General features: G+C 35.8%; 1 protein-coding gene across 5 annotated transcripts in view; it reads left to right on the forward strand.

The window, feature by feature from the left end:
• Positions 1-26,596, forward strand: part of SPOCK3 (SPARC (osteonectin), cwcv and kazal like domains proteoglycan 3) — a 167,754-nt gene that overhangs the window by 99,682 nt on the left and 41,476 nt on the right. For all 5 annotated transcript variants that reach the window (XM_068187120.1, XM_068187122.1, XM_068187124.1 and 2 more), the window contains one exon: positions 18,932-19,046. In XM_068187120.1, the coding sequence (XP_068043221.1) occupies positions 18,932-19,046 (115 nt within the window). The remainder of the gene's footprint in view (positions 1-18,931; positions 19,047-26,596) is intronic.

The following is a 26,596-nucleotide window of genomic DNA, read 5'->3' on the forward strand; positions in this document are numbered from 1 at the left end:
GGAGTGCTCCACAATGTAACGGAGCACAATGAGTGCTCCACTGCGTGACGAGACACCATGGCGGGGTTTTGAGTAAGCCAATAAGTGTTGGGTGTCCCCAGCGGGGGGTAGAATAGGTATGTTAAGTCAGATTTTCCAGTTGAGCATTGAAGGTGTGCTTCAAATTCCAGGCTCTTAGACATAGATGTAACATACTCAGAAAAAAAATGTAATAATGTATGGAGTTGTGGGATAACTTTCCTTGCAACAGCCTATTATGAGTTTTAAGATCATAATCAAATATTTCTTTTCTACTCCTTACCCTCCTGTCTTTATTCTCACATCTATTTTTAAATGTTACCGTCAGTTTACCCAGTCTTGTTTGGATGAAATACTTTCTGCTCATCCTGCTGAAGTCCAGAAATCCTGGGACTGCATTAGTACAGTGCAGAGGTGAAATTGTGAAATGGAGGGACTTCATAATGCTGAAAACAGATTAATTTGTTTAGCATCCTTCATTAGAACTTTGAGCAGAAGAATACTCAGCCAATATTAACAATTGAGTCTTGTTTAATGGAAAAGTGTGGGCTCTTGATAAACCCATTTTTCTCAGAAACAGAATGTAGTTCAGTAGTGTGAAAGGAGCTCTACTGCATTCTGTCATACTGTCACTGTGTCCTTACACTAACAAATTGTTTCATTAGTAGATAGTATCCAGTGCTTCAAGAGAAGTATAATAATAGATTAAATTGATGGAGATGTAAAAGCTCTGTGTTTGTTACTTACGAAGAAAAAATTCCGTATCACATTTTATACAAAATAGTTTAAGGATATTTCCTAGTATCTAAAGATTTTTAGAGTTTCCATAATTTTTTGTTTGTTTTGCACATAATCGCAGATTAATCACATCTGAAGTTCACACATTGGTAATCTCATGTGAAGTTTAGAAAAAATAATTAGTTTCCAGGAGGAACTGGATGTTGGATTGGACACCAAGTATCTTCTCCAAGGATATTTTATTCTTGATAACCTAAAAACATTTGATTTAACTAGTGCTTCCTAAACCCTGACAATACTTGGGCTTTTATCCTAAATCTTACATTAGAAAATGTTTTTCCTACTAACTTGAATATTTATTTATAGGGATTCAGTCTAGAACCTAGTTTTCCTTTACAGAAAGCAATTTAAAAAATTCTAATGCTTACACCAGCTTATCTGAGGCCCTACAAATGAATTCTGGACTCTTTGGCACAGCTAAAATATACTTCCTTTCATTGACAACATGATTTCAGTTTAGGAATTTGAAAAGTATTCTGATTTTCATGAACTGTAGTCTCTTGCCTATGTTTTTTTATGAGCTAAAAGTGTGCTGGCATCTTACTAGACATTAGGTGATGCTGTCATTTAGTATTTACTTTGCCTTGCTGTTCAAAGGTTCAGGCAATCTTTAAGTCTCAAGTCCAGGCTGCACACAGATATAATACACATGGTAGCCTCTAGAATTTTGCAATTTAAATAGATGGGACAGACAAGCTAATATAGTTAATACTGGATGAGCAACTTTTTTATTTTTTGAATATTGTGTACTTCATTTATTGCAATCTCTTCCTATGTTCTTCCTAATGTAATACCAAGCTCACCCCACTTTAACCTCATTGCTTATTTCCTATTTTACCATGTAGGAATGCTGTGTTCTAAATACCTCTCTAGGTAGAAATGAATTTCTGGCCTCTCATGGTCTGGTCTGGAGTAGATGTACAAAAGTCTATAAACATTGATGAGGTGCAGATATGTTTAAATCTGTTTGTGTGTTAAAGGTGCAGCTGTTCAAAGGGAATGATGAGGAATGAGTGGATTAAATAGGCACACTGTGCTCCCATTCCAGTGCATTCCATGCAGCAGTACATGTTATCCGACCTCAATATACCTTGCATGCAAACAATGCAGAAGTAACATACCATCAGAGATATTTTGGTCTGTACTTCTGTCTTCCACTGCCTTGTAATGGTAGATTTCACATCTCAGCTTACAGAAGAAAAATGCGAAAAACTTTCATTGCCACAGAATGTCTATATTAGTCTATAAATATTTATTTTTATTTATTTTCAGTGATATGAAGCTTTCATATTCTGTGCTACCAGTTGCATCAAAACAGAGGTCCTTGCCAGGTTATTTCAAGAGCAGTGTTTTTAAAAATTGACTAAAGACAAATATTTGTGTTCCTGTACCCCAGGCAAAGTTTACTTCATTGTGTCATCAAGCTCCAGTAGGAGTTTATACAGCACTTTTCTTGTATTTAGAAAGCATTCATCAATGACTATGGAAAATTGTATAATACATTTTCAGAAAATAAGTCATTAAATAGTAATAGTATTGTAGAATACAGCCAGACAGTTGACATTTGTCAGATGGATGCTTTTTTGGGAGTATATCCTTGATTTTCAGGACAAGTCCATGAAATGCTTGACTTAAGTTATATAACTACAGCTATTTCATACATGTGTTTTGCTTTGGAAAGCAAACAAGTAAAAAAAAGATTATATAATAGCTGGACTATCTAGAAAGAAAAGTTATCTCCTAAAATGAGCTTTTCCAGAGTCAGGTGAGGATATTTTGTTTCTCTCTCATTTTTGTAGTCCAGGTTAGGTTTATGGTTTTCTCAGCTCACAATTAGTCACATGAAGTCAGTGTAAAAGAAAAGTGGCAGGTGTAAGATATTTGTTACTAGCATTACAAGAATGTTGAAACAAAAATATTACATGCTGAAATGTTGAGTAATCAAAGTGAACATGAATCATTCTGCTGGAAGCAATTCAGTATAAAGAGATCCTACCATTTCCTTGGCACAGTGGTGGTACAATTTTTACTTAATGGCCTTTAAATAATACTGCATATGTTCTACACTTGGTCTGTTTTTACCTTCTGGATTTCTCTAAACTTTGGCACTTGAAAGTGCAGTACGCATTTTTACACTAGGAATTCCCAAGCAGTGCTGTCTCATAAGGCTTTAGTACCCCTATGCACTTGACATTCTCCATGAAAAACACAGCCTGTTTGTAGCTTCATCTTTCCTGGGATTAATAGGGAAATAAAAGGACATGAAGTGCAGCTCAGATGGGTTGTTTTGAGGCAGCAACTCAGCTGTTGCCATTCTTCCATCCAGGGAGGCAGCTCACTGATGGGCAGCACATACTGTATAGCTGGTGTAGCTGGGATGAGATAGTGATGCTCAGGCTTGGATGCTTCTGTTGGAACAATTTTCCCATATTGTGCAATATTGTGGCTGGACTTTCAGAGAAATGGCCAAGAGGTAAAAAAAAAAATGGTCCTGCAGATGAATCTTTTATTGATTGGATTTTGCATATTTTGATTTCAGCTCTGGTGTTTGGTATAATAGGCTGAAGTTTTCTCTCTTAAGTTGAATGCAGTTGACAATTAGTCCCACTTCAGCAAAATCTAGCCTTAAATAAGATCAATAAACAGTGCTTGCAGTATTTGGAAAACACAGCAGAAATAACTTAATCTTTAAATTATGCCCATTGCCCCATGGTTTTATGCCAGAATTGCTTTGACAGTTCTATTCTTAGCAACAATTTGCTCAAGATGGCTTCATATAGGTAGTGAATTTTTAATGAAGTGTATTTTCTCCTACCTATGAAAGCACCATGTTACTGATGACAATTCTATATGTATAAATAGAAATAATAATTATGTTTGTCAAAAGTAATGGGTCTAAACTAGCTTCTCAGACTAAGATGCAAACTGTATAGAAAAGTAGTAAGAAAAGAAGATAAAAATCTTGAATGACTCCACAGATAGAGAGGAATGTGGATTTAGATCTTTTTAATATTCAAATACTTTCTTCAGTCTCCCAAATTACAATTCCTTACTATAAAGAGGTTTGAAAGAGTTGGGGATAAAATTGCACTGTGTGAAGGAGTGAGTTAAATATTCCATTCAAGTTTTGTTTATCATTTTGTATGAATCTGAAATAGATTTTTATTCTCAGGGCATCCCATATTTAACATTTTTCTTTTTAAAATCATTGCTATCTTTATTCATTTCAGGTGCTTTTAAAATTTTAACTTAATAATCTGTATCTCTTAGCAGTGTGTTTGGTATAAGACAGCTTGTTGGGAAGAAACATAAAAATTAGGTATTGGCACTTTTAATCTTTGTTGTTACTTTAAGGACTGTGATTTTATATAACTTAAATTGATTTAAATGTATTAATTAGTATATTGCGAGCTTTCAGGTCACATGCCTGAACTGTTCAAAGTTGTTTTCTGCTTCAGGAGAGATTGCTAGAAACAGAATCGCTATTACAAAATAGAAGTTTTGTATAAGTAAAAAAAAGTATTTTTCACAAGCCTGATTCAATGTATGTCAGTCTTACTTCTTAAATTGGGCTAATCCACTATGCCTTTCCATTTTTATCTGCCTTGTTACTAAGCAATCTGCTGTAGACTTAACTGTCAGTTAAAATGTAGCCAAAAATATTAAGGTTAAATCGTTGCCTGCCAACTTTAGTAATAAAATAATGTAATCTCTCTGAAATAAATTGTTTCACAGCATACAGGTTCTTTTACTTTTGCAGCTGCAAGAAGGAGCTTCTTCCATGTGCTCTACCAGGACTGATTTGTTTTTCTAATAAAAATAGATTTTGTCAAAAGGGGCATCTCAAAATTAAGATTTGGGTCTCTAGCCCAAGCAACACCCAGCCAAAATCACTACATTGTAAGGGGAAAAATTTAAAAACTTCTACAGACCAAATTTGGGTTGTACTGTTACAATGAACTTGTGGCTGAGGTACACTGGCAAATAAAAAATGATGTTGGTAATTGGCGGGGGGAGGAAAAACAAACCCCCAAAAAATGCCAACAAACCATGGCCAGCATTTCTTCTACCCCATTCTCTGGCCTTAAGGAACCCCACAAACAATGAAAACCCTGTAACCAACTTTTCTTGAATGAGACTCATGAATAGACAGTGTTAAAAATAAAATGTATAATGCTTAGTTGATCCTGGAATATGCTTTGGGTCTTTACAGAAATACTAGAAACTGGTTGTTTATTGTTTAAATGCTTAAAAAAGGCAAATGATGAATAAAGGAAGGAAATAAGATTGGCTGAAGCGTGAAAATCAGACATGGATGGGTTTTGCCAGTAAGACCTGAAGTTTTATCTGGAACCTTTATATTGAGAGGATGTGGTATAAATAAAAAAAAAGGCAGAGAAATATCAGAACTTTATATAATCTATATTTTCAAATAGGCTGATGTACTAAAAATTCCAAGCTATATCAAATTATACATAACTGATCTCCTCTCTGTCTACTGCAATGAAAATAAATAGCTTCTAAATCTGTAGAGAAAGAAGACTTGGATAACAAAATGCTTTACAGAAACTTAAATATTTTGAAATTCTGAGCAATTTAGTATTTCTCAGACTAGGATGATGTATTTATATGAGCAGGAATTGAATTTGATTCCCTTTTTCATTTCCAGAATATCATGTTTGTTTAATATATTGAATTTGCATTAAGATATACCTAAACTTCAATACTTCAGTAAAAAAAAAATAAATTTGCAACTTCATGGAGTGGAAAATACTTTCCAAATATTTCATCTATATAATTCCTTTAAATGGAGGTCCACCTTGGAATGCATGAGATGCTGACCAAGAGCTCAGCGGTCAGGATTAAAGGGAGACAGGGACAGATGACATTAAAGTGGGGGACTGCTACAGCCCCCCCCACCAGGAAAAACAAGTGAATGAGGGCTTCTACAGACAGGTAGGAGCAGCCTCACTTTCACAAGCCCTGGTCCTCATGGGAGACTTCATCTGCCCTGTTGGAGGGACAACACAGCAGGGCATAAGCATTGCAGGGGGTTCCTGGAATGTGTTCATGAGAAATTCATTCTCCAAGTGATAGAGGAGCCAAGAAAGGGGACCTACAAGACAACTGGAGAGAGACTTTCTGCAAGTGCACGTAGTGATAGGATAAGGGAGAACAGTTTTAAACAGACCATGAGTAGATTTAGGGTAGATATTAGGAAGAAATTGTTCACTATGTTGGTGATGAGTTGCTAGCACAGCTTTCCCAGAGACGTTATGGATGTCCCATCCCTGGAAGTGTTCAAGGCCAGCTTGGAATGGGCTTTGAGAAAAGCAGATTTATTTGCCCATGGCAGGGGTGTCTGAACTAGATGATTTCTTAAGGTCCCTTCCAACCCTCAAACATGGAGTCATACTGTGACTCTCTGTGTGTTTTTTTACAATGGTTTTATGTTTTTTCTAGAATAGAAAGCATCCAGGCTGTAAGGAAAAATCATTGAAAGAATACGGCAAACAGATAAATGAAAGAAGTATCAGTGTTTATTAAAGAGCCCTCATTTCACAGCAGTAGGATACAGATACAAAATTCTGAGTGTAAATTTCTGTGTTAACTGTCAAATGGGATGGCCAGTAAAAAGAGAAAATTGAAGACATACATAGTTACGTGGAGAGCAGTCTTTTCTCTGGGAGGTTTTACCATCAGAACCTTAAATTTTGAAAATAGTATTAAAAATGTAACTAGAATTACAACTAAAGTAGTTGGAATCATTTTGGCATAGCAATTCTTTTCCAGAAAAATGTGTCCACATCACAGGCAGGCAGAAATGCATAGGAGCTGAGCGCAGGAACTTGCGTAGTTAGCCTTGTGGGGCAGAAACCAGTTCTCTAAAGAAACTAACAGAGAGAAGGGTCTGGAGTGATGAGACAATTAATAATGTTCTTATGTTTTGTATTTGCTTCAACATTAAGGCACTGAGAAAATAATGTAGAAGTTTGAGATGAGCTGTGCAAGAAGGAGATCGAGACACAATTGCCTCATTTACCAAGTGGAAGCTCCTTAAAGCATATGGTATCAGTAGAGTAGAAGATAAGGATGGTAATAATTCACAATATAGTTAGGTGGGTTTAGAGGATTTTTATGATCTTGGGAGCCTACTGTTTAGGCATTTATTTCTAAAAAAATGGAAAAGGAGCTTTCAATAGGGAGAGAGGATGGTTAAAGATGACATGAAGCGAAATAATATCAACCTAGGGAACAGATTCTGAGAGTTTATAGTAACAATCTGCAATAAGAATGGGGTTAAAGAAGTTGAGATGAAAACAAGCAAATGGCAAGTGAGAATTGGCTCAGATCTTGGCCCAGTGAAAGCTGCAAATAAAGTGAAAATTACTTGAAAAAATGTAATTATTCAAATTCAAAATTTTAAAACATGTAATTAAATTTAGTAATCAAATGGAACAAAGTGTTTAGCTTCTAAACTACATTCTTACACAGTGTTCATGCAGATTACATTTGCATGTAGGAAGAAGCTGAAATACTGTGAAATTTAGGTTTCAGACCCCATAACAGAGATTTAGATCACCAATGCTATAATGCTATAAACTAGTCATGTTGGCCTGGAGAAAAAGATAAACTTCAGTCTTTTTTTTTTGTCAGATTCCAATGAGGAGAAATGTCTGTAACGTTAAAGAATCTTCTTCCAAGTCTCATGTTATGGGTTTGTTTTGTTTTAAATTTGTAATTCCTGCAAGCTCACAATGAAATATTATAAATGTGAGCAGATTGCTACGTGGATATTTCATTGAAACCAAATTCAGACATATGACTGAGTATCAGGGATAGGTCCTCTGCATCACAGCAATGTGTCAACAACAGCAAAATAAACCTAATATCTTAGGCCACCATGGATTTACTGGAAAAGAAAAAATAAGCACTGATATAGCCAAGTTTGTCACTCTGACTGTTCATACAAAACATAACATATGAAAACTTGGTTTTGTGTTTTCCTGGTTTTAATCCATATCTGTTTGTCACATAGAAAGGAAAATTTTTGCATGTTTTAGAAATCAAGTACTGACAGCACAAAGGGGAAAGATTTAGGCACAGTCCCGTGTGTCTCTACACAAGGTATATCTCTTTAAACTCAACAGAGATGTGATCCAGTGAAAAACAGTCCTGCTTTGGAATGTTAATTCCCTCTTGTACAATATAGTGTTTCTTTCCTGACAGAGTGAGAACTAGTAGGAATGTGGAATTTCATAAATTTTTTGTCACTGATAGCACTTGGAACCTTGTATTTTGGACTGTTTAATAAATTAAATCTAGCTCTTGGAGTTCAAATGAATATTAGCATACATTTTTAGGTGAGCAAAAATGCAGAGAGCTGTACAGGCAATATGCTGATCAGAAAACAGAGAGTGCCTAGGTGTTTTACCTACTTGTAACTACCTATATATAATGTATTTTTCCTTTTATTTGCCTTCTCTTTCCCCCCCCTCCCCGCCTTTTTTTTTCCCTTTTTCACCACAGTTGACAAAGAGTAGTGTAAATGTCTTTGAAACTTTGTTGGGACAACCCAGTATGGACTCTCTAGGTCTGTGCATGTTGTTTTTAGTACTTTTATTATTTTTCCTGTAATTGAAACTAATGAACATGCCCTTTAGATGCTATTTTAGCTCAGCTACAACTTTATAAATATTTCAACTTAGATATAATTGGATAAATTGAACTTGTTTAATTAGCAATGCAATCAGCCAGCATGGTTTAGGAAGTCATATTACATTAAAAATACGGTGATAATGCATACTAATAAGGAATAAGCAAATTATTTTAACAAAAAATTCCACACTTTTAGAAGCCATTTGTGTCTTGTTATACAGTTTTGCAGCTTTGCCATTACTTCTATTTTGCTATTGCCATTATTCAGAAATTTGTATGCCAGATGAAAAATCAGTGAAGAGCTTTATTAGCCGATTTTTGAATGGATGTAGTCAACCGTTTCTAAGATGGTTGTGTAGGAGAATGAAATGCTTTTGTTCACCTTTAAAAATTTTCTTTGAATGTTAATTTTCAAATTTGTAGTGGGAACTTGAAAATGTAAAGTTAATTTTTTCTGAGCAATATTTATTTTTCTCTCTCTCAAGAAAATTTCAAAATATTGAATGCCAGCAATGGGTTGCACCAAGGATTTTGCATATACACAGTGTTGAGTCACATTCTGTGCCTCTCTAGCTTGGGTGGGATAAATATGATGGAGAAGTTTGAAACAAGGAGCCTGATGAAATGCTGAAGTTTGGACTACACATGCAAGAGCTCTGAATAAGAGCCAGAATTTACAGATTTGAATATATGCTTGAATATATCAGAAAGAGATTTATTTTTTATGAGTTAAGCATGCTTAAAAGAAGCTTTTAGTACATTTTCAGACTGCATCAATGTTTATAATTTTGGAATAAGTCAAGGCATGATATCATATATAACATGGTTATATATTTTTACCCCTTTTGTGAATAAATTAAAAAAAATATTTGACATATATTTTTACATAATTTATTGTATTCAAGGAATATTGAAATAATAATTTGGATGTGAGGAAATATATTACATTTTTTACACAACTACTAAAAGCATTATTATTAATTATTCCTAATTTACTAGAAATACTGTATATCAAGTAGGGATCTACCATTAATTAAGCTTTGTGTTCTTGCTTGATAGTACAAAATACTAGTTAGCCTGTTTGCAATATGTATAGAATAAGATAGTGAAGTATATATTTTCCAAACTGAGTAAGTGTCTAAAAATTTAGACAGCTGATTTTAAAAGCAGATAAATTCTTTGAAGGATTTGCAGAAGTTCCTAAGCATCATGTATCTCTAATAGTCTCTAAGTAGGAAAGCAAACATAAGTAGGTGCCTAATTTAAATAATCCCAGTAGGTATCTGCTGGCATGTTTCTGTGATTTAATATGTGTTCCTGGGTGCCCAAAAAAGATAGAATATCTAGTTGACCTGATTTCAATGATTTCAAGCTTTAAATTTTATACTATTGCACTGCAGAGCATTGGAGGAAACAGACAAGAGTTGAGGTGGATGGGAAGAAAACTGCATACAGGTTTTTATTTTGTCATGAAAATAGCATTCTCTAATTCACAGTTTCATAAACAATGTATCATCAGTTCTCTTTCAACCACAAAAGGTTTTCTTTGCTCAGGGTCTTGGTTCAATTGACACATTTCCTGTTTTTTCTGATCAAAATGCTAGTTGCATGTCTTTATGGTTAATATATTCAACAGTTGTTTTCATTTTCACTAGCAGTACTTGTTTGCTGAAAAGCTTTTTATCCAAACTCCTATTTTTTATGTGAGAAATACACATGCTTAGCAGGTTACTGATGAGACAAAAAGGCATTTGTCGATTTTGATGATGCTTCATGGATAGATTTGCACATAATTTTTCCTTTCTTGAGCTTGAATTTGTTGAAAATGTGGTCTTTTGGCATTATGCCTAGCTGTATTTGGCTTGAAATTCTATACCTTCTTGGCTGCTTTTTGTAAAGAAAATCCAAATTACATAAAATTTTCCAAATTAGGTTTACCACATCACTAACTTTGGTCATATTTTCACCTTCATTTTAAGCCAGCCTGAAGTGATTGCATGAAGCAGTCCTTTACTTCTCTTCCATGTGCTGTATCAGCGTATGGTCTGTGTTGAACTGGACCTGGAACATACCTGATCAGCACTCACCCTACCCACCATGCCCCTATGTTTGGTGACAGGAACCAACCGAGTTAAAAAAGATACTTTCTTTACATATTTGATGTAAATTCAAATCTGAGGGCATAATTTCACATAACATTTTGCACCAAATACAGTAGAAGCATAGAGGCAATTTTTTTGCTGGGGAATATATGTAAGCTTTGTGAAATGGGAATAAAGTCTGAAAATGGGGAAGGTGGTTAAGAAAACAGCATGAAGGCAAGTTGAAAGCACATAGTACTGAGTAAACAGAGATTATCAGTTCAGCTGTCAGAGATACCAGCTTCTAACAAGAGAGACAAAACATCTGTATTGATGCATGAGTGTGGAGCTCTGTGGGAAAGATTTCTGCCTGTGAAACATACAGTGATACTGGGGAAAAAATATATATCTGTGTGGTACTCTAGCAAAGAGCTCTTTTCTCAGAGATCCTCTTGATTGCATCATACAGAAATCTTCTGACCATGAATTGTTGATCATCTAGAACATATACAGGAAAGAAAGAGCTATGTGTTGTGGTGGGAACATATCAACTTGAAAGGATATTCCAGATAAACCCAGCAATTCTATTTGTAGCATATGAACTGATAATTATTAGGGTGAATCTGAATTTAATTATTTATGTGTGTGTTTTTTCTTAGAATTGGATAGCATGCCCTGTTTGATTTTTAAATGTTTAAAAAATCAGAGACTTCTAGAAAGCTGTCGTTGATATAAGGTACAATTAAAGGTGATGGTTACCTTTCAAAGATGAGACACTCTACAGTTACATAAATACTAGTTATTGGTTGTCTAAAAAGTAATTTACTTAAATGCTCAGTATTAAATATGATGGTGTTCTAGAAAGCATTTCTGTAAGTATCAGCACCTCAGCAGATGAAAATATCCGAAAGATTCTTAATACTGAATTCACACTTTGTCCAATATTTCAGATATGCTCCTGTTTAGAAGAGGGTATGTTGATGTATCTGGCCAAACTTCAGTCTTTCAGTGTGAAGGGCTTGAAGCACATAATGGACACAGTATTCACTGGACATCTAGATGAATATCCTGGCAGCTAATTTCTGCTGACTTGTGTGCTGTAGGGGTGTACCAGATCTGCTTCCAGCTGCCCAGGATGTATACAGATGGAAAAGAGGGATTGGAGGGGAGTGTCTGCAGACTGTACCTAAAGGCTTCTGTTCATGAGCTTCTGTTCTTTACTTGCCAGAGAAGTCACGCATGTCCTCATTACTTAGTTTGAGGTAGTTTTGTTTAAAAGCCACTAGATATTCCTGGCAAGACAGTACTGTTGTGGAAAATGCTATCTTGCACTGAGGTTGAAGCCTTCTCTAAAAGGAACAGAATTAAGTCTGTGAGAAAAAGCAGACTGATAAAATTTCTGGAAATACCAGAGTCAATGCTGTCCAAGGACTTTATCTTCCTTTATGGGTAGACTTATAATGCAATTCTAATTCTGTTGCTTTCTTCCAGAGGGCTCTTCACTCACATAACACACAGAATGGACATACCTCCCTTTTATCTAATCAGGAAATTGTTGTCAGTACACGTCTTTTATTATATGGTAGCCAGACAGTTAAACTAAACTTCTCATCTACTTTAATATGTCTTTATTCCCTGTACATTTTGAGAAGTCTGCAAATAGCAACTAATTTACAGCTGTCTCACACACTGTCCCTCTGTGTGATATGTCTTTATACAGGTAGATGATGGTTCTGCAGATGAAAGCAAATAAATTATATGTGAGATGTGGATATACAGTTTAAGGATTTTTTGTTCATATTTCACATTGCAAAGCATTTATATATTCAACTAATTTTTGGTTTAGTTTATCTAAAAATATTTACCATGTTCCCAAGTCATATCTCAGGTTTTCAAGAGCTCAGGAGAGCACAAATATACTCAGTACCAAACAGAATTTTGCTGAAATTATCTAGGATCAATAGACCAGTATAAACTTTACTTTTCTTTTCTTTTGTGCCGTCTTCCTAGTTCATTCATTACATATCTTTAAACTCTTCAGTAAATGAACAAGATTTATGCAAGCAATAATCTTTTGACACTGGTTCATTCCTGGAGTGGGTCTGTACTGTGCTTCCCAACTGAATAAGCTTGATGCCATCTGATTCCCCCATGTTCTCAAAGCAAGATAAGCTACACAAGTGGAATTCCTGATGGATTTATCTAAGCCTGGTTGTTAAGACAATTATTGAGATTCAAAAAGCTTCTCCAGTGATTTAAGACATCACTACCCTTCTTAAAAGGTCTGCCTAGTATCTAATTTATTACTTCTCTGCAGCAATTTAAGACAATTATTTCTTCTAACATTCATAGTGGAATTCTTTTCAGGTACCTTTCAGATGTCTTTTGCCTATTTGACAGCTGTTTTGTGAATAGTCTTTTCTTAAGACCCTTCAGCCTCTTTTTGGTGACTATTTTTTAGGTTTCTCATTATTCCTGCTACTTCTTTTTCATTTAATTCCTGTCTTGTTTGAAACCTTGTCACAAGCTGTACAGTGCTGCCAGAGCTATGTTAAATTATCTTAGAAGTTTTATAGGTTGCACTAGCATTTATATATCCTGGTATAATGTTTTTAAACACCATTCAATTTTTCTTAATGATCACTAGACTCCTATTTTTCCTTTAGAATGGATGTCTAGCCAGTTGCTCCAGCTTGCTGTTAATATCTTGATTATCTTGTCTATGTAACAGTAGAACATAGGAGTTTTCTGTATTGAATTTCATTATATTGTAGCCTATTTTAATATTATGACTATTTTTTGTATATTTCTATCTTCTAAAACTCTTCCATGTTTAATAGGATATCCTTATCTCATCTTCCAACCCTCTAGAATCATAGAATAGCCTGAGTTGGAAGGGACCCACAGGAATCCTCATGTCCAACTCCTGGCCTGCACAGGATAGCTCCAAGAGTCACACAACGTGCCTGAGAGCCTTGAACTCTGTGAAGCTTGTTTCTGTGACCACTCTGGGAAGCCTGCTCCAGTGCCCAGCCACCCTCTGGGTGAAGAACCTTGTCCTAATATCCAACCTAAACATCCCCTAAACACAGCATTAAGCCATTCCCTTGAGTCGTGTCACTGGTCACCACAGAGGAGAGATCAGTGCCTACTCATTCTTTTTCCCGAATGAGGAAGCTGCAGTGATATCTCCCTTCAGTCTTTTCCAGGCTGAATGGACCAAGTGACCTCAGCCACTCCTCATATGGCTTCCCCTCAAGGCCCTTCACCATCCTTGTGGCTCTCCTTTGGAGGCTTTCTACTAGTTTAATATCTTCTTTATGTTGTGGCACCCAAAATGGCACACAGAACTTGAGGGAGGCTGCCCTAGTGCAGAGCAGAGCAGGACAATCCCCTCCTCCTTGCCTGGCTGGCGATGCTGTGCCTGTTGCACCTCAGGGCACGGTTGGCCCGCCTGGCTGCCAGGGCACAATGATTCAAATTCAACTTGCCATCATTCAGGACCCCCAATTTCCTTTCCATGGCACTGCTTTCCAGCATCTCATTCCCCAGTTCAGCTGTATTCATCCAGATTGCCTCATTCTATGTGTAGGCTCTGGTACTTTTCTTTGTTCTTCATACAGTTGGTGATTGCCCATCCCTCTTATTTGTCCAGGTTTCTCTGCAGGACCTCTCTGCCTTGGAGAGTGAGTCAACACCTCCTCCCAGTTGAATATCATTGGCAAACTTACTCATATACTTTTGAATCCTGCATCCAAGTTGTTTATGGGGACTTTGAAGAGTGCTGGCCCTACAGTGGAGCTGTGTAGAACCCCAGTAGTAACTGGTCACCAGCCTGATGTAACCCCAATGTTATCCCCTTTACCCTACAGTGCTTTGTGTCCAACCCATGAGCCAGGTGCTCATGCATCACATGATGAGTTTATCCTGCTCTCTGTTGGACATTTTGTCCACAAGGGCAATGTGAGAGGCAGTATTGAAAGCATTACTGAAATCCAAAAGGATTATACCAGCTGGCTTCCCTTGGTCAGATAGGTGGGTAACTTTGTCATAAGCTGGGCTTCATCCTCATTAAGCTGTCCTGTCTGTGACCTATGATTGCATTGTCCTTCTTACGTCTTCCAGTAACTTCCAGAATAATCTTCTCCATAATTTTATCAGGCATGGAAGTGGGATTTGGGTCAGTATTTTCCAGCTTCCTGTTAATTCTCCAGATTCCCAAGACTATTGAAAAGTCATGGAGAGATATATGGTTAGGAAATCAGCCAGCTCTTTGAGTACTGCCCTGGCATGAATCCCCTCACACCACCTCTCCTTTTTGGCCACTATTTCTCATTGTGTCCTCATAGCCTGCATGTCAGTGATTTCTTTTTCTGTGGAGTTTTTCAGGTATGTTGCTTGCTCTTCTACCAGTTTAAGAGTAACACTGAAGGAAGTTTTACGCACTTTTATTTAACTGAGCTATCTTTACAGTATCCTCGTGCACTGTTAATTTGGGGAATGATGTCAAGAGGTTTGAACCAGAGTTCTGCTCCTGGTGTCATTAGCTGCTAATAGGATATTATCAGAACTGCCTTGATTCATTTTCAGCTTATGCAAGCACCATGATGTTGGTTTGTTTCTGAAAAAAATGAATATATCTCTGCTGCCTGCCTGTCCTTAAAAGGAGTTCAGTGAGGGTAAAATTTTATCATACCTGTGAATGGGAATACTGATTTGGAAGTGTGGTGTGCTGACCTTGCGCTCAGTATCTCATGTATCTGAGCCTGTGCTAGGTGCTGAGCATTAAGTTTTTTAGCATTTAAAAGGATACTATTATTAGCAAATAGGACTGAGTAGACAACTTAAAAGAAAAATAAAATTTAAAAAAATACATAAATAAAAAAGACTGAACTTGCAACTCATGATGCTAGCTGAAGCACCTATGAAGTATTTACTAGTCTCTTGAGCAACATTTAAGTGAATCAAATTTAGGAGGATTGGAGTCTGTAAAAAATAATCTCTCAAAGAAAGGATTAAAAAAATCTTCATAAATTAAATAAAAGTTTTTTGGTTTTTTTTCCTTCACTTTTCATACTCTGTTTCTGAGTAAATGAGACCTGGAATGTGTTTATATGTCAAATATTAAGTGGCGGTCTCACCAAAGGGAGTAATCAAAACCTAAAGCAATCTGTAGGTTTGAATCCTTAAACTACCAAGTTTGAATAATAAAAACTCTCAGATCTTAAAAAAGGAAAGGCACCTCTTTTTAACAGAGATGAGTATTAAATTTGAGCAATAACCCATTCCACAAACTCCAAATACTGGATGGAGCATTAAAATATGAATTAGGTGTTATGGTTTGACTTTGGTGTAATGTTAGTGTTCTTTATGAAAATATACTTTTTTAAAATTAGTGTTGTGAGATGTGATTAGGAAAAGAGTAGAGTAGGTTTAAGTTTAAAAATAAAGGAAAAGACTTTATTACTTTACAATTATAATAAAAGACTTACACAGAATTTAGGATGAACACCCTTTAATACATTCTTCTTTCATATACTTAATTTCTAACAAAACACAGTGAGACAAAACTTGGATTTTTAATTTAGTTACCACTTTTTAGATTATTAATATGTAGTCTCTTAAGGGAGAGAGGAGTCTTTTTTGTATTATAGACTCCCCCAGGAAAGACAATTGTAATTTTTTGTGTTTCTATGTTACACATGGCACCGCCTGGAGAAAATCTGCTATTGTGACACTTTCTTTTTTATGTTACAGTGTTCTTACTACTATGTATGGACTGAAACTGTTCATAGGGCCCTTTTAAGGACGCTTTGTTAAGGACTAAAAGAACAACAGTTTAGTTTCTCATTTTTGGGACAACAGTACCCCCCATTTTCTCCTCTCCTGGGGCTGAGGGTCTTGAGAACAGAGATCTTTTTTTTTTCTTGGAGACAGAGGGTACTTTTACACTTTCTTTAACTTTTCTTTGTTTACTCTATTCCTGCGCTTGCAGTTGTTGAAGTAGGTCACTCCCACTCTTGTCTTTCTTGGTTTAAGTTATTGTGTCTTCTTAAATGTAGTGTCTGTGTTGCAGGATGGGTTTAGTTTATGGTTATACAAGAAAAGTCTAGTTAAGGCTACTTTATCTTTTTTTTTTTTTTTTAACTTAGGATTTTTTTAACATTTTAGGTCTTAGACTGTTTCTTTTTTCTTTTAAATTGAGGAGGAGTAGTGTCTTGTAAGGTATTTTCTTTTAAGGAAAGGGTTAAAAGTCTTAGGCTTTTGGGTTGGCTGGAATCTTTGCTCAGAACTCCAACTCCCACAGCTGGGCACCTTCCCCACCCTCCCTTTCCTTCTCCTCTGCCGGGTACTGCTGGCACAGTCTCCATCTCTTTCACTCTCTCTCTCTCTCTGGGGGAGGAACAAAGACATCTCAGATTTTCTCCACCCTTCCGTCCTGCAGGGGTTCCAGTCCCTTCACACCCTGGGCCCACCTCTCCCAGGCCGCATGGCTTCCCCTCCCTCACCCAGCCTGAGGCTGGGTAGGGAAGGTCTGCGCAGTACTCTGCCTGGAACTAAAGAGAAAGTTCTCTTGGGAGTTCTTGCTTTTAACCCGCTGTGTTCTCAGAGGCGTGTCCGAAAGCACTCACTCCAAGTGCCGATATTTAAACCTGACCACTGATTGGTTTGACCCCACCTTCCTGAGAAAATGCACTTCCCTATCAAACCACAACATTAGGTCATGTACTTTCTGGAGAGAGGGCTGGTAGGCATCATAGTAATGCAAGCCCTCTCCTGTACAGCCAGGATAATTGAGACAGAAAAAGTATTCAGTTGTTTCAAAATCAGCATGGGAAGGTGTTTGCTTTGCTTCCATTGTCTAGTCCTTTGTGAGATATTAGTGCTATATAGCTTTCAATTGGAACAGTTATGTTGGGGTTTTTGGGAGATTTAAAAGGCTCTGTTAGTGTCATTTTCCTTTAAGCATGCATTTTTGGTAAAGGTGACACATTCAGAACTGAAGTACAATAATGACTTTATTGAAGTACACAAAATTTGATGTAATTATTTCTGTCTTTTTAGTGCTGGCAATGGTGCCAAAATGTACTCTTTTGATACAGTGATACACTTCAGGTTATGCAAGATATGGAATTGCATGAGTGTGACAAGACTAAAGTCTGACTGCTTAAAAAGTTGATAAAGTTCCGTAAATTCACAGTGCTTACATCTACATACTAGTGGAAACTAGCAGTTTTTCAGGAGGCTCCTTGATTCTTTCATAGCTACAGTGCTCCCACCCCTTACATGTTTTGAAGAGAGAGAGAGAAATTTTGACTTTCACATTCTCTGGAAATCCTAAGAATCAAATAATGGAACTGCATTACAGTAATGTACCCCAACAAAATATGAGTCAGGGAATAAAAGAGACAAATTCTGATGAGATTGTTCTGAAGTGTTGTGATGCACAGAAAACACTTTGTATTTTTATTTGTTACTTGAATTGCTTTTCTGACTCATATGCTTCTGTGTCCTTTACCTATTTAATGAGACATCTGGCATCTTTTGTTCAAGGATGAAGTGTTCTCCATAACAATCTTTCTTCTTTTGATTTGGGAAAAAGCATTTTGTAAATGCTTTCCCCATCTTTGTTTCTTGTTTATGTTTTTCCTGATAACACATTGACAAAACATCCCAGAGAAAGATCTCTATGCAAAGAACTGTTTTATTGCAAGAAAAAGTAAGAGTGATAATGTTTACAATGATACTATTTTCTCTGTATGTGTTTTTTAACTGCAATATTTTTATATGCTTGAGACAACAATTTTGTTTCTCAGATATAGTTAGTTTTTATGTGGTTTCTAGATTGGTGCTGTAAGTACACAGATCAGAACCTCACAAATGAATCTGTTTCTGTATCAGAAAATATACTGTGCAGAATTACATTAGGCACAGCTTTTCATTTTATTCATTAATGCTTTTTACCACGATACTGTCATCTTAAAGATAGAAATTCAGTGATAAATTCTATAAAAAATGACTGTTTATTGCTTCCTATCTATAATGAATGTTGTTGCTGTGTTTATTTGCTCATTGAATACAGATAAAACCAATGCAGCCTGCTTCCATTTAGGATGGATATTCAAATCTGTCTCATGCCACAAGTGCCTTCATGCTTGACTTTGAAACTGTAGCCAGGCTAGGAACCAAAAACTTTGTACCTTTCTTGAATCTAATTTTTGTTACAAAAGTAGCATACACTGAAGAAGACTTTTCTTCTCAGGTGTACGCAAAGATTTAAGCATTTCATGAGAGATTGCTTCAAATTTCTTAGAAGTATAATTTTTTTAATAAGATATGTTTACGTTAATGATAGTCATTCTGTCTCCTTACAGTGCAAATTAGACTATCAAGCCTGTGTCTCAGGAAAACAAATTTCAGTGAAATGTGAAGGACGTTGCCCTTGCCCTTCTGACAAATCCACAAATGCAGGCAGAAATGACAGGAGAGGTGAGTGATGGTAATTTGTGTAATATTTTTAATACTCATTTCCAGAAGGAGGGAAGATTTTGCACATGGAATATTACAGTTATCAGAAACACTCATTATTCTTGAATAAAACCAGCTTTTGTTCAAGGTTGTTTCTTTGCCAAGGGTTTTGAAATTGTACCTATTGTAAAATACCATGGTATTTTTCAGATGAGCTATTGTAGCATGAGTTACTGCTGTTCTTTTTTTTTCTTTTTTTCATTTACTATTTAATACTCCTTGAGATGCTTCTATTATAATTATAATTATAAATTATAATTATAATTATAAATTAATTCCTTGCTCCTCAGTTTTTTCATCTGAATATTTAAGAAAACGAAGGGTGGTAGAAAGGAAGAAAACTTATAAGTACTTCTTGCTGGTCATAGGAGCAAGCAGTTGAGCTGTAGAACTGTTAGTAATGGCTCTATTATGCAAGTGAGTTCCTTTGAAAAATGCTTGATAGGAGTAAATCAGCTTCCTTTTGGACCACAAATGAGATTATGTTGCTTTGCAGTGCTTCTTAGGCCTTTTAGGTGCAGCTGGAACAAACTGGAGAGGAAAAATGGTAGCTATGTATATTTATATTTCAGTGGCTTCCAGGTGATTATGGAAGGTGTTTGTTAAAGAAAACATGATACCATCTTTGGTGGTTCTGAATAGCAAGTGGTCATGACGTTTTAGGCTACCATGGACCTGAATCTGTCAAGAAAAGCATGATTGGAGGTCTGCATTTTTAAAATTTCTTTAGACTGATCTCTGTTAGATGCATCTTTTTGTTCTGTCTATATAGTAATGCATTTAATGAGTAAAATACATTGAAAATACAGAAAAAATAAAATTTAAAGATGATGGGTTTTTTCCTGTAGTAACCTTATAACAATAAAAGAAACAAATATTGCATTCCTGCATTAATGCTGATATTTCATTATAGTTTGAAGCACTATTCCAAATTTATTGTGGAGGATAGTCTTACTTTCCATTATAAGCTGTAGCTACTGCCAAAACTATATTTTTTTTTCTAGTTTAAAAAACAAATTAATGTTCTTTTAACAATGAACAACGATGACCACTGTAATGATTAAACTGTGTGCGGGCATACGAGTCAATTAAAAAACTGCTCTGAAACACTTCTTTAGGTCCCTTTTTTCATCTTTGGCAATATAATTGATTGTGTAATTAAATATTAATTGAATATATGTAATTAAATGCTCCTTGTGCTGGAACCCCTCTGCAAAATGATAGTCTTGATGTTTTTTAAAGCATTAATTTACTATTTCTTGTAGTATCTTGAAAGTAAATATGTCATCTTCTCGCATTGTTAAACAAAATGAAATGTACTGGAAGACCTGGCATCGTGTGGCTAATGTGGCCCCTTTGATAAGATATACAGTGGGTGTAACCTTAATGTGGTTGCAGCATCCTCTAGCAATAATTTCTGTATCTTCAGGATGGATATGGGAATATTTGCTTAACAGTGGGCATGAAGTGAAATTAAGATAATGAGCCGAAAATCATCTCTGTGAATAGCAGGCTTACCATTCTCCAGTGTTAGTCTTTTAATATGCTATCATTGCCCTTAGTTTTTACCAAAATAAGATCAGTATTCTCTCTGCTGGAAGCTGTTTCACCTAATGCAGTTACCTTTCGTGTGTATTCTTTCAAGCATATTTAATTTTTCATACTCTTGTGCTAAAACACTGAAAAAATCTAGAGACAAATTTTTTTGCTTCAAAAATTGGAATTTTTTAAAATTAAGAACGAATTATTCTTGATGATTTAAGTTGCCAGGGAGTCAAGATTACTTGTGCCTAGTTATGTAAAAGAAAAGGAAAAAAGGTCTCATGGGTATAGGAATTAGCACTAATCCTGTCCTGACAGATTGTCAGAGCAAGCAAAACACAGGGCTTTTCCAAGTGTTATATTTTGTTGCAACACTGAAATTTGTTAATATATTTTTTTTTACAAGGCCAAAAGCCAGGAAATGTGAGAAACACTAAAGTGAGCTAAGCATCATTAGTGAAATTTCAGCTTTTATTGTGACAGAATACAAAATTTCTTACAACGGAAGTTCTTCTAACAAAAGTTATAAGAATACAATCTTTGTCTTTAAATGGAGCTCTGTAAAGTGTTGTTGCGGTTGGACTTGATGATCTTGGAGATATTTTCAAACTAAATGTTGCTATGGTTCCTTGGTTCTAAGCTGCTTACAAATTTGATGAAGCCAAACAGGCAAAGTAGGGTTGCTGTTCCTTTTTCAGGGGTAACTTAAGTAAGGGTTTCCTAAAATACATCCCTTACCTAGGCTGTTTGGGACATGTTTGTTCATCTTCTCAGACTGAAATTGCTGATTTTTTGGGTGTATCTAGAGAGCATACTATGTCTATGAACTTTCCCAAAATAGTCTTGGTGTGGATCCCTGTAGTCCTTTGGGAAGGAAAATTAAACCATTATTCAGAAAAACAGATTTTCTTTTAAAAATGTGTATGAACTTAATAATGAAATCATAGGGTCCTTTTCGTTGGAATCCAACTATGAAGTTTGTCTAATTCTTATCTCTGATGAATGCATGAGGCAGGTGAGGGGTCCGGGTTTTGTGAAGGCTTTCTCATTTTAATGATACATTTAGAAACATTGAACCCAGTTGATGTTCAGGGTCTCTTGGGTTAAATCCATAAATGAAAGGCTTAAGAACTTGATTTGGATCTAGATGTGGAAGTTGTTAAGAAAAACAAAAGTTAAAAGCAAAAAAAAAGCCTCAAACCCCACAACAAAAAACCCACAATAAAATAAAAATCTTTACCATCTTTGTTTTGATTGTAATTTAGATAAAGCAATGGATATCATATAAACTATAATAGGTACTCCACTAATTTTTAAAAAGAGACAAAAAAGACAAACTTAGGATTACAAATGAGAGAGGGACATCTGCAGAGCATTAGAGGCAGTATTAGGGGAGCACAAAGTTAGAAGTAAATGAATATGGGGAGTACAGAACAGAGGGAGGGCTTTGGAAGTTGTGTAGAAGCACAATGAGAAAAAAAGGTAAAGCAGAATGGATGGGAAGCACTGCCACTTGTGACAGAGGTGTTAAAGAGACACGTGAGGAAGCATCTTGTTTTCCAAGCATAGCCATCACCTCATGTCCTGCTTTTGCCCCAGTCTCCTTTTCAAGTATGTGCCAGGATTTGGGGTACCCAGGTCATACTGAGTTGCACAGCTTTGAGTGAAAGGATTTCATTGAGTCAGAATCTGCAGATGTTTATTTTCCTAAGCACTTCTGAGGCTTTTTTTCAGTGGTTATGTGGAACCAGAAGCTCAGAAGTATTCTGTGCACTGCACATTTTTACAAAACCAAGGAGACTTTTGTCCCCTTGGCAATGTCTAGGCACAATTTTTTTCTTTCAGATAGTAGTCATGGTCATTTTGCTGTGAGATGTAGCGAGCCCTGTCCCTTGCTTTTCCTGCTGTTCAGTCTGATGGGTGAGAAAAAATACACATGATTCAAAGTGTGGTCAATGAAGACCACAGGCATTTCTTCAGAAATTTTGTCAGCAGGTGAGTGTATGGCTGACAGCTGTTAGCTATGATTAAAGACCTTCACAGGTATTTAAGAAAAGCATCCACTGTCAGTTATCTTAAATTTGCTCTTCGCCAGAGTACATACATTGGGAAAGTTTAATTATTCTTAAAATTGAAAATCTTGACAGAGTGCTTTGTTTTATTTCCCTGTTGAGCTGCACTAATGTTCTGACAAATGTGTGCTGTGACATCCCAGGATCCTGGTCTCCCAAAAAGTCTATTTCAAAGATTTGGCTGATGTGGCTGATGTGTTGTACAGCATCCGTCTCAATTAATTATGTCTTTGGATATCTTCATCATAGAAATATGTTTGTGTTTCTGCCCTGACATGGGGTCAAGATTTAGCTGGGATATAACAGTCACACTGAAAAGCTCAGGGCCAATTGAAGGCCCTGCAGTTTAAATGACAAAAGCTGTATCATTGTTGGTAAAATACTGAATATGCATTTGTATTAGCTATTGAAATAGAAGAATACAGTCTCAATAATTTTTGAGTTAATCTCTAATAAATCCTGTGCTAAGAGTTCACATGATATTTTCACTAAAATAAGAGATTTAGGCTTATATTCATGGAAGGAAAAAAAAGGGCTTCTCTTCCTTTCAGTATCTGAGGGGGACTATGTAGGTAACAAGGAAGCTCTTACAAATGTCATACTTTTTGACTCTAAGCTTTTGCCAGAAGGAGCTGAAAAGACAACATTACATGCTCAAAGTATTTTCAGTTAGCATATCTGAAAGACTTTAATCACAGAATGTGACTGCTTTCTCAGCTGCATCCTGTTTTATACTGAATACCCTCAAATTGTTAATTGCTTTGTAGAGATGGGGATAAAGAACAGTAGGATTAAAGACACTGTGGATACTGGTTTGTTCTGTGTGCATCAGTGCTTGAAAAACAAATAGAGGGACAAACAACCAAGCAACACTCTACCAAATCCTCTGATTTAATTTGCATAGCATCATCTTTTCAATACGTGACCTCTACTACTCTTCATATAGTACAGGTATAGATGCCAAAAAAGAGCTTTTGTTTTGTTTACATTCAGAGAGAACACTGACTGGTTTCCAGACTTCACAAATAAAGAGATTGAGGGCCAAAATTACCACTTGTGTTAACTCCCTAATCTCTGCTTTGTATTTCTGCCTTTCAATGACAGATACTGCTGTTTTGTAATCCCCTATTTCTTTTTTGAAAAGGTAACTACAGGACATCAATGGAATAAAAATCCATGTTAAAACCAACATGTACTAGGCCAATTAGGTTTGATATTATCAGTGACCTGTTAGGTTATATTGCTGTTTGACCTTTATTTACAAATATGGTAGTATGTTTTCAAATTTTTTGAAAATATCTAACTGTAACATTTAATTTCATACTGTCATGCTTGTTACAGAAAATAAAGTGACCAGCCTATAAAAAGAAGCACAAAGGCAAAAGTGCTGGTTCACATCACAGGCAAGCTGCTCTCAGTTAACAGTCTCTCTCAGAGGAATATGCACAATAAATGGAAGGAAGTGGTCTTGGAAGTCTGGGAGTATAGGTGGTAGCAACATTTATTATATGTGAGTTAAATTTGCACTGGGTAATTGTCAGCTTTCTAGTTTACTGTTCTTCTTAGCCATATATTTATATTCAGTAAGTTTTAAAAATGTAATTCCTACTATAGTTCTATGAAATGCAACAATAAAATAAATTCTCTATGCTTTTTTAGTTGCTTAATTTTCATTAATTACATTATTTTCATAAATTTTGCTAATCTTTCTCAATATAGTCTTTAGATGAAGCCTGAAATGCCAGGGCATAATGATGAGTGGTATCAGTGGAAGCACTCAAGTCCAGGCGTTTGTCTTATCTGTACTGGTATACACTGCTTGAGGTTGGTGTCATTGTGGGCTCACAACAAAAATTGAATCTGGGCTAATATTTCTGCTCTTGCTTTTACTGCTGGCATCAGCATGAATCACGCTATTGATTTAAATGCAAGTCAGCTATAACATTGTGACTCAGTTTCCTTGTTAGAGGAAAATACATTATCCATAGGTAAGCCTTCTTACTCTACTGATGTTTCTGAACACTGTTTTATTATTGTTTCTGAAACCTTTTGGTTTTAAAGGTGCTATGAAACTAAAATGTGTTATTGTATATACATTGTAGTTCTTCAGAGGGTATTACAAGTAAATGTTCATTTTTCTTTTATTGCTTTTTTTACTAGAACATATAGTTTTTACTTTTCAATCTTAATGCTATTCATCTTAAACCGGTATTTATCCAAGCATCCAAGCTACTGTTTTTCACTTTATTTACAGTAGTGGTTAGCTGTAAGTATACCTTATGTATAATTTGAAGCTATTTTAATATAAAATGAAAGTTGATGCATTGTGGATTTTTATTCTTTGATATTTGGTCAGTCTAATTCATTAAGAATGTCCTTTTTTTCTCTGTTGTATATAAGGTGAGTGATAGACCATTTTTAACTTGATCTGTAATAAGAAATACTATTGTTTTGTCAGATTTTAGAGCTTTGCTTACTAAATAGTAGGTTATTTCTGAGCTAGCAGACTAGCAACAGATCTTTGCAACAGTTCATTTGTATTTGTAAATTACTTCCATATGTATGATAGAAAGGGAATTTGCTAGCACAAAAATACTGTGTTACTGTATTTGTAAAAGGCATTTTTTTAGGATTCATTTACTGTGTTTGTGTAATAACAGAAACTCAGTGGAGCTAATTTTATTGGTTGTTTCTTTGATGTTAAGATATATTTTTTGCATAATTCTTTAAAATTTTTGAACTATCTTCTTTTTCTCAAGTGACAATGAGCCAAGTAAAATTGTCAGCAGTATCTTCTTTTCATTAATCAAAATCCATGCTAAGACTTTCTAAAAGGAGACCTCTCCATCATAATTGCTAGTAATCTAATTTAGTGTGATTAGTAGCAATCTAATGTGTGGAATGACAGGGAATGTGTTTGGGATGAGCGTGGTCTGACCTGTGTGCCCACCATTCTTGGTTCCCTTGTCAACTAGCCTGGGCTTAACCAGAGCACACCCACAGACCTGGGCTTCCTTCCTCCAAAAGCTGGGAAAGGCTGGAAAGGAGTCTTAGAGACTGCTTGCCAGGTATTGTCCATGTGTGATGTGGAAATGATGAGGACCCTGTGGCTGTGTTTGTAGGACTGCAGAAACGGAGAAGCAGCTGTGTAAGCTGTTGTTAGGCTCTAGAAGTGACTCAGTTTTGTTCCAGATGCCTGTTTCTCCTATATTTTTAAACTTCCGCATGGAATAGTGTGTGTTCACTTTGTTTAAAGCAGCTTTATAGTTCAAAAAGGATAACTAGAATTGGTTATTATACTGGTAGATGACCTTTTGGCTAAAAAATATTTGCTTTTTCTTTCTGTTTTTACAGGGATTAGAATATTTGAGAACAAGCAGTAGAATTATGTGTTGTGCAGGAAAAAAGTGGTATCACAAATGCAGCTAGATCAATGAGGCAGAGACATTCTAGTAAAAGAATACTATTAATTCAGATCAGAGTGGAGCTGATAGTGTAAAAAAAAGTGAAAAGGCGGAATGTGCTTGAGCAATTATCTATATTTTTGATATTCTCTGCAATTAAGTCATAATTGCAGAATGAATTAAAATTCGTTTGAGCCTGACTGTTACAAGGAAGAAGTGAAGGATTAAGGGAAGGTTGCCCATTCCATAATAATACTGTAAAAAGGCCAGAGTGTATACACTGTGTTTATGAAAAATAATCCCCATAACACTGCAGAACATACTCGAGGATGCTTTGAAGAACATTTTATTGTTTCCAGGATGAAGTGTAATACTGAGAAAGTATTTTTAGCCAAGTGCTTGTTGTCAATATTGCAAAGAGCTATGACACTAAAGGGAAGATGGGAATATTACATACCCATCACTGGAAACGGCTCCTTGTTCACAGTTCCAA

The sequence above is a fragment of the Anomalospiza imberbis genome, chromosome 4 (genome assembly GCF_031753505.1).
Source record: "Anomalospiza imberbis isolate Cuckoo-Finch-1a 21T00152 chromosome 4, ASM3175350v1, whole genome shotgun sequence".
Taxonomy (NCBI): Eukaryota; Metazoa; Chordata; class Aves; order Passeriformes; family Viduidae; genus Anomalospiza; species Anomalospiza imberbis.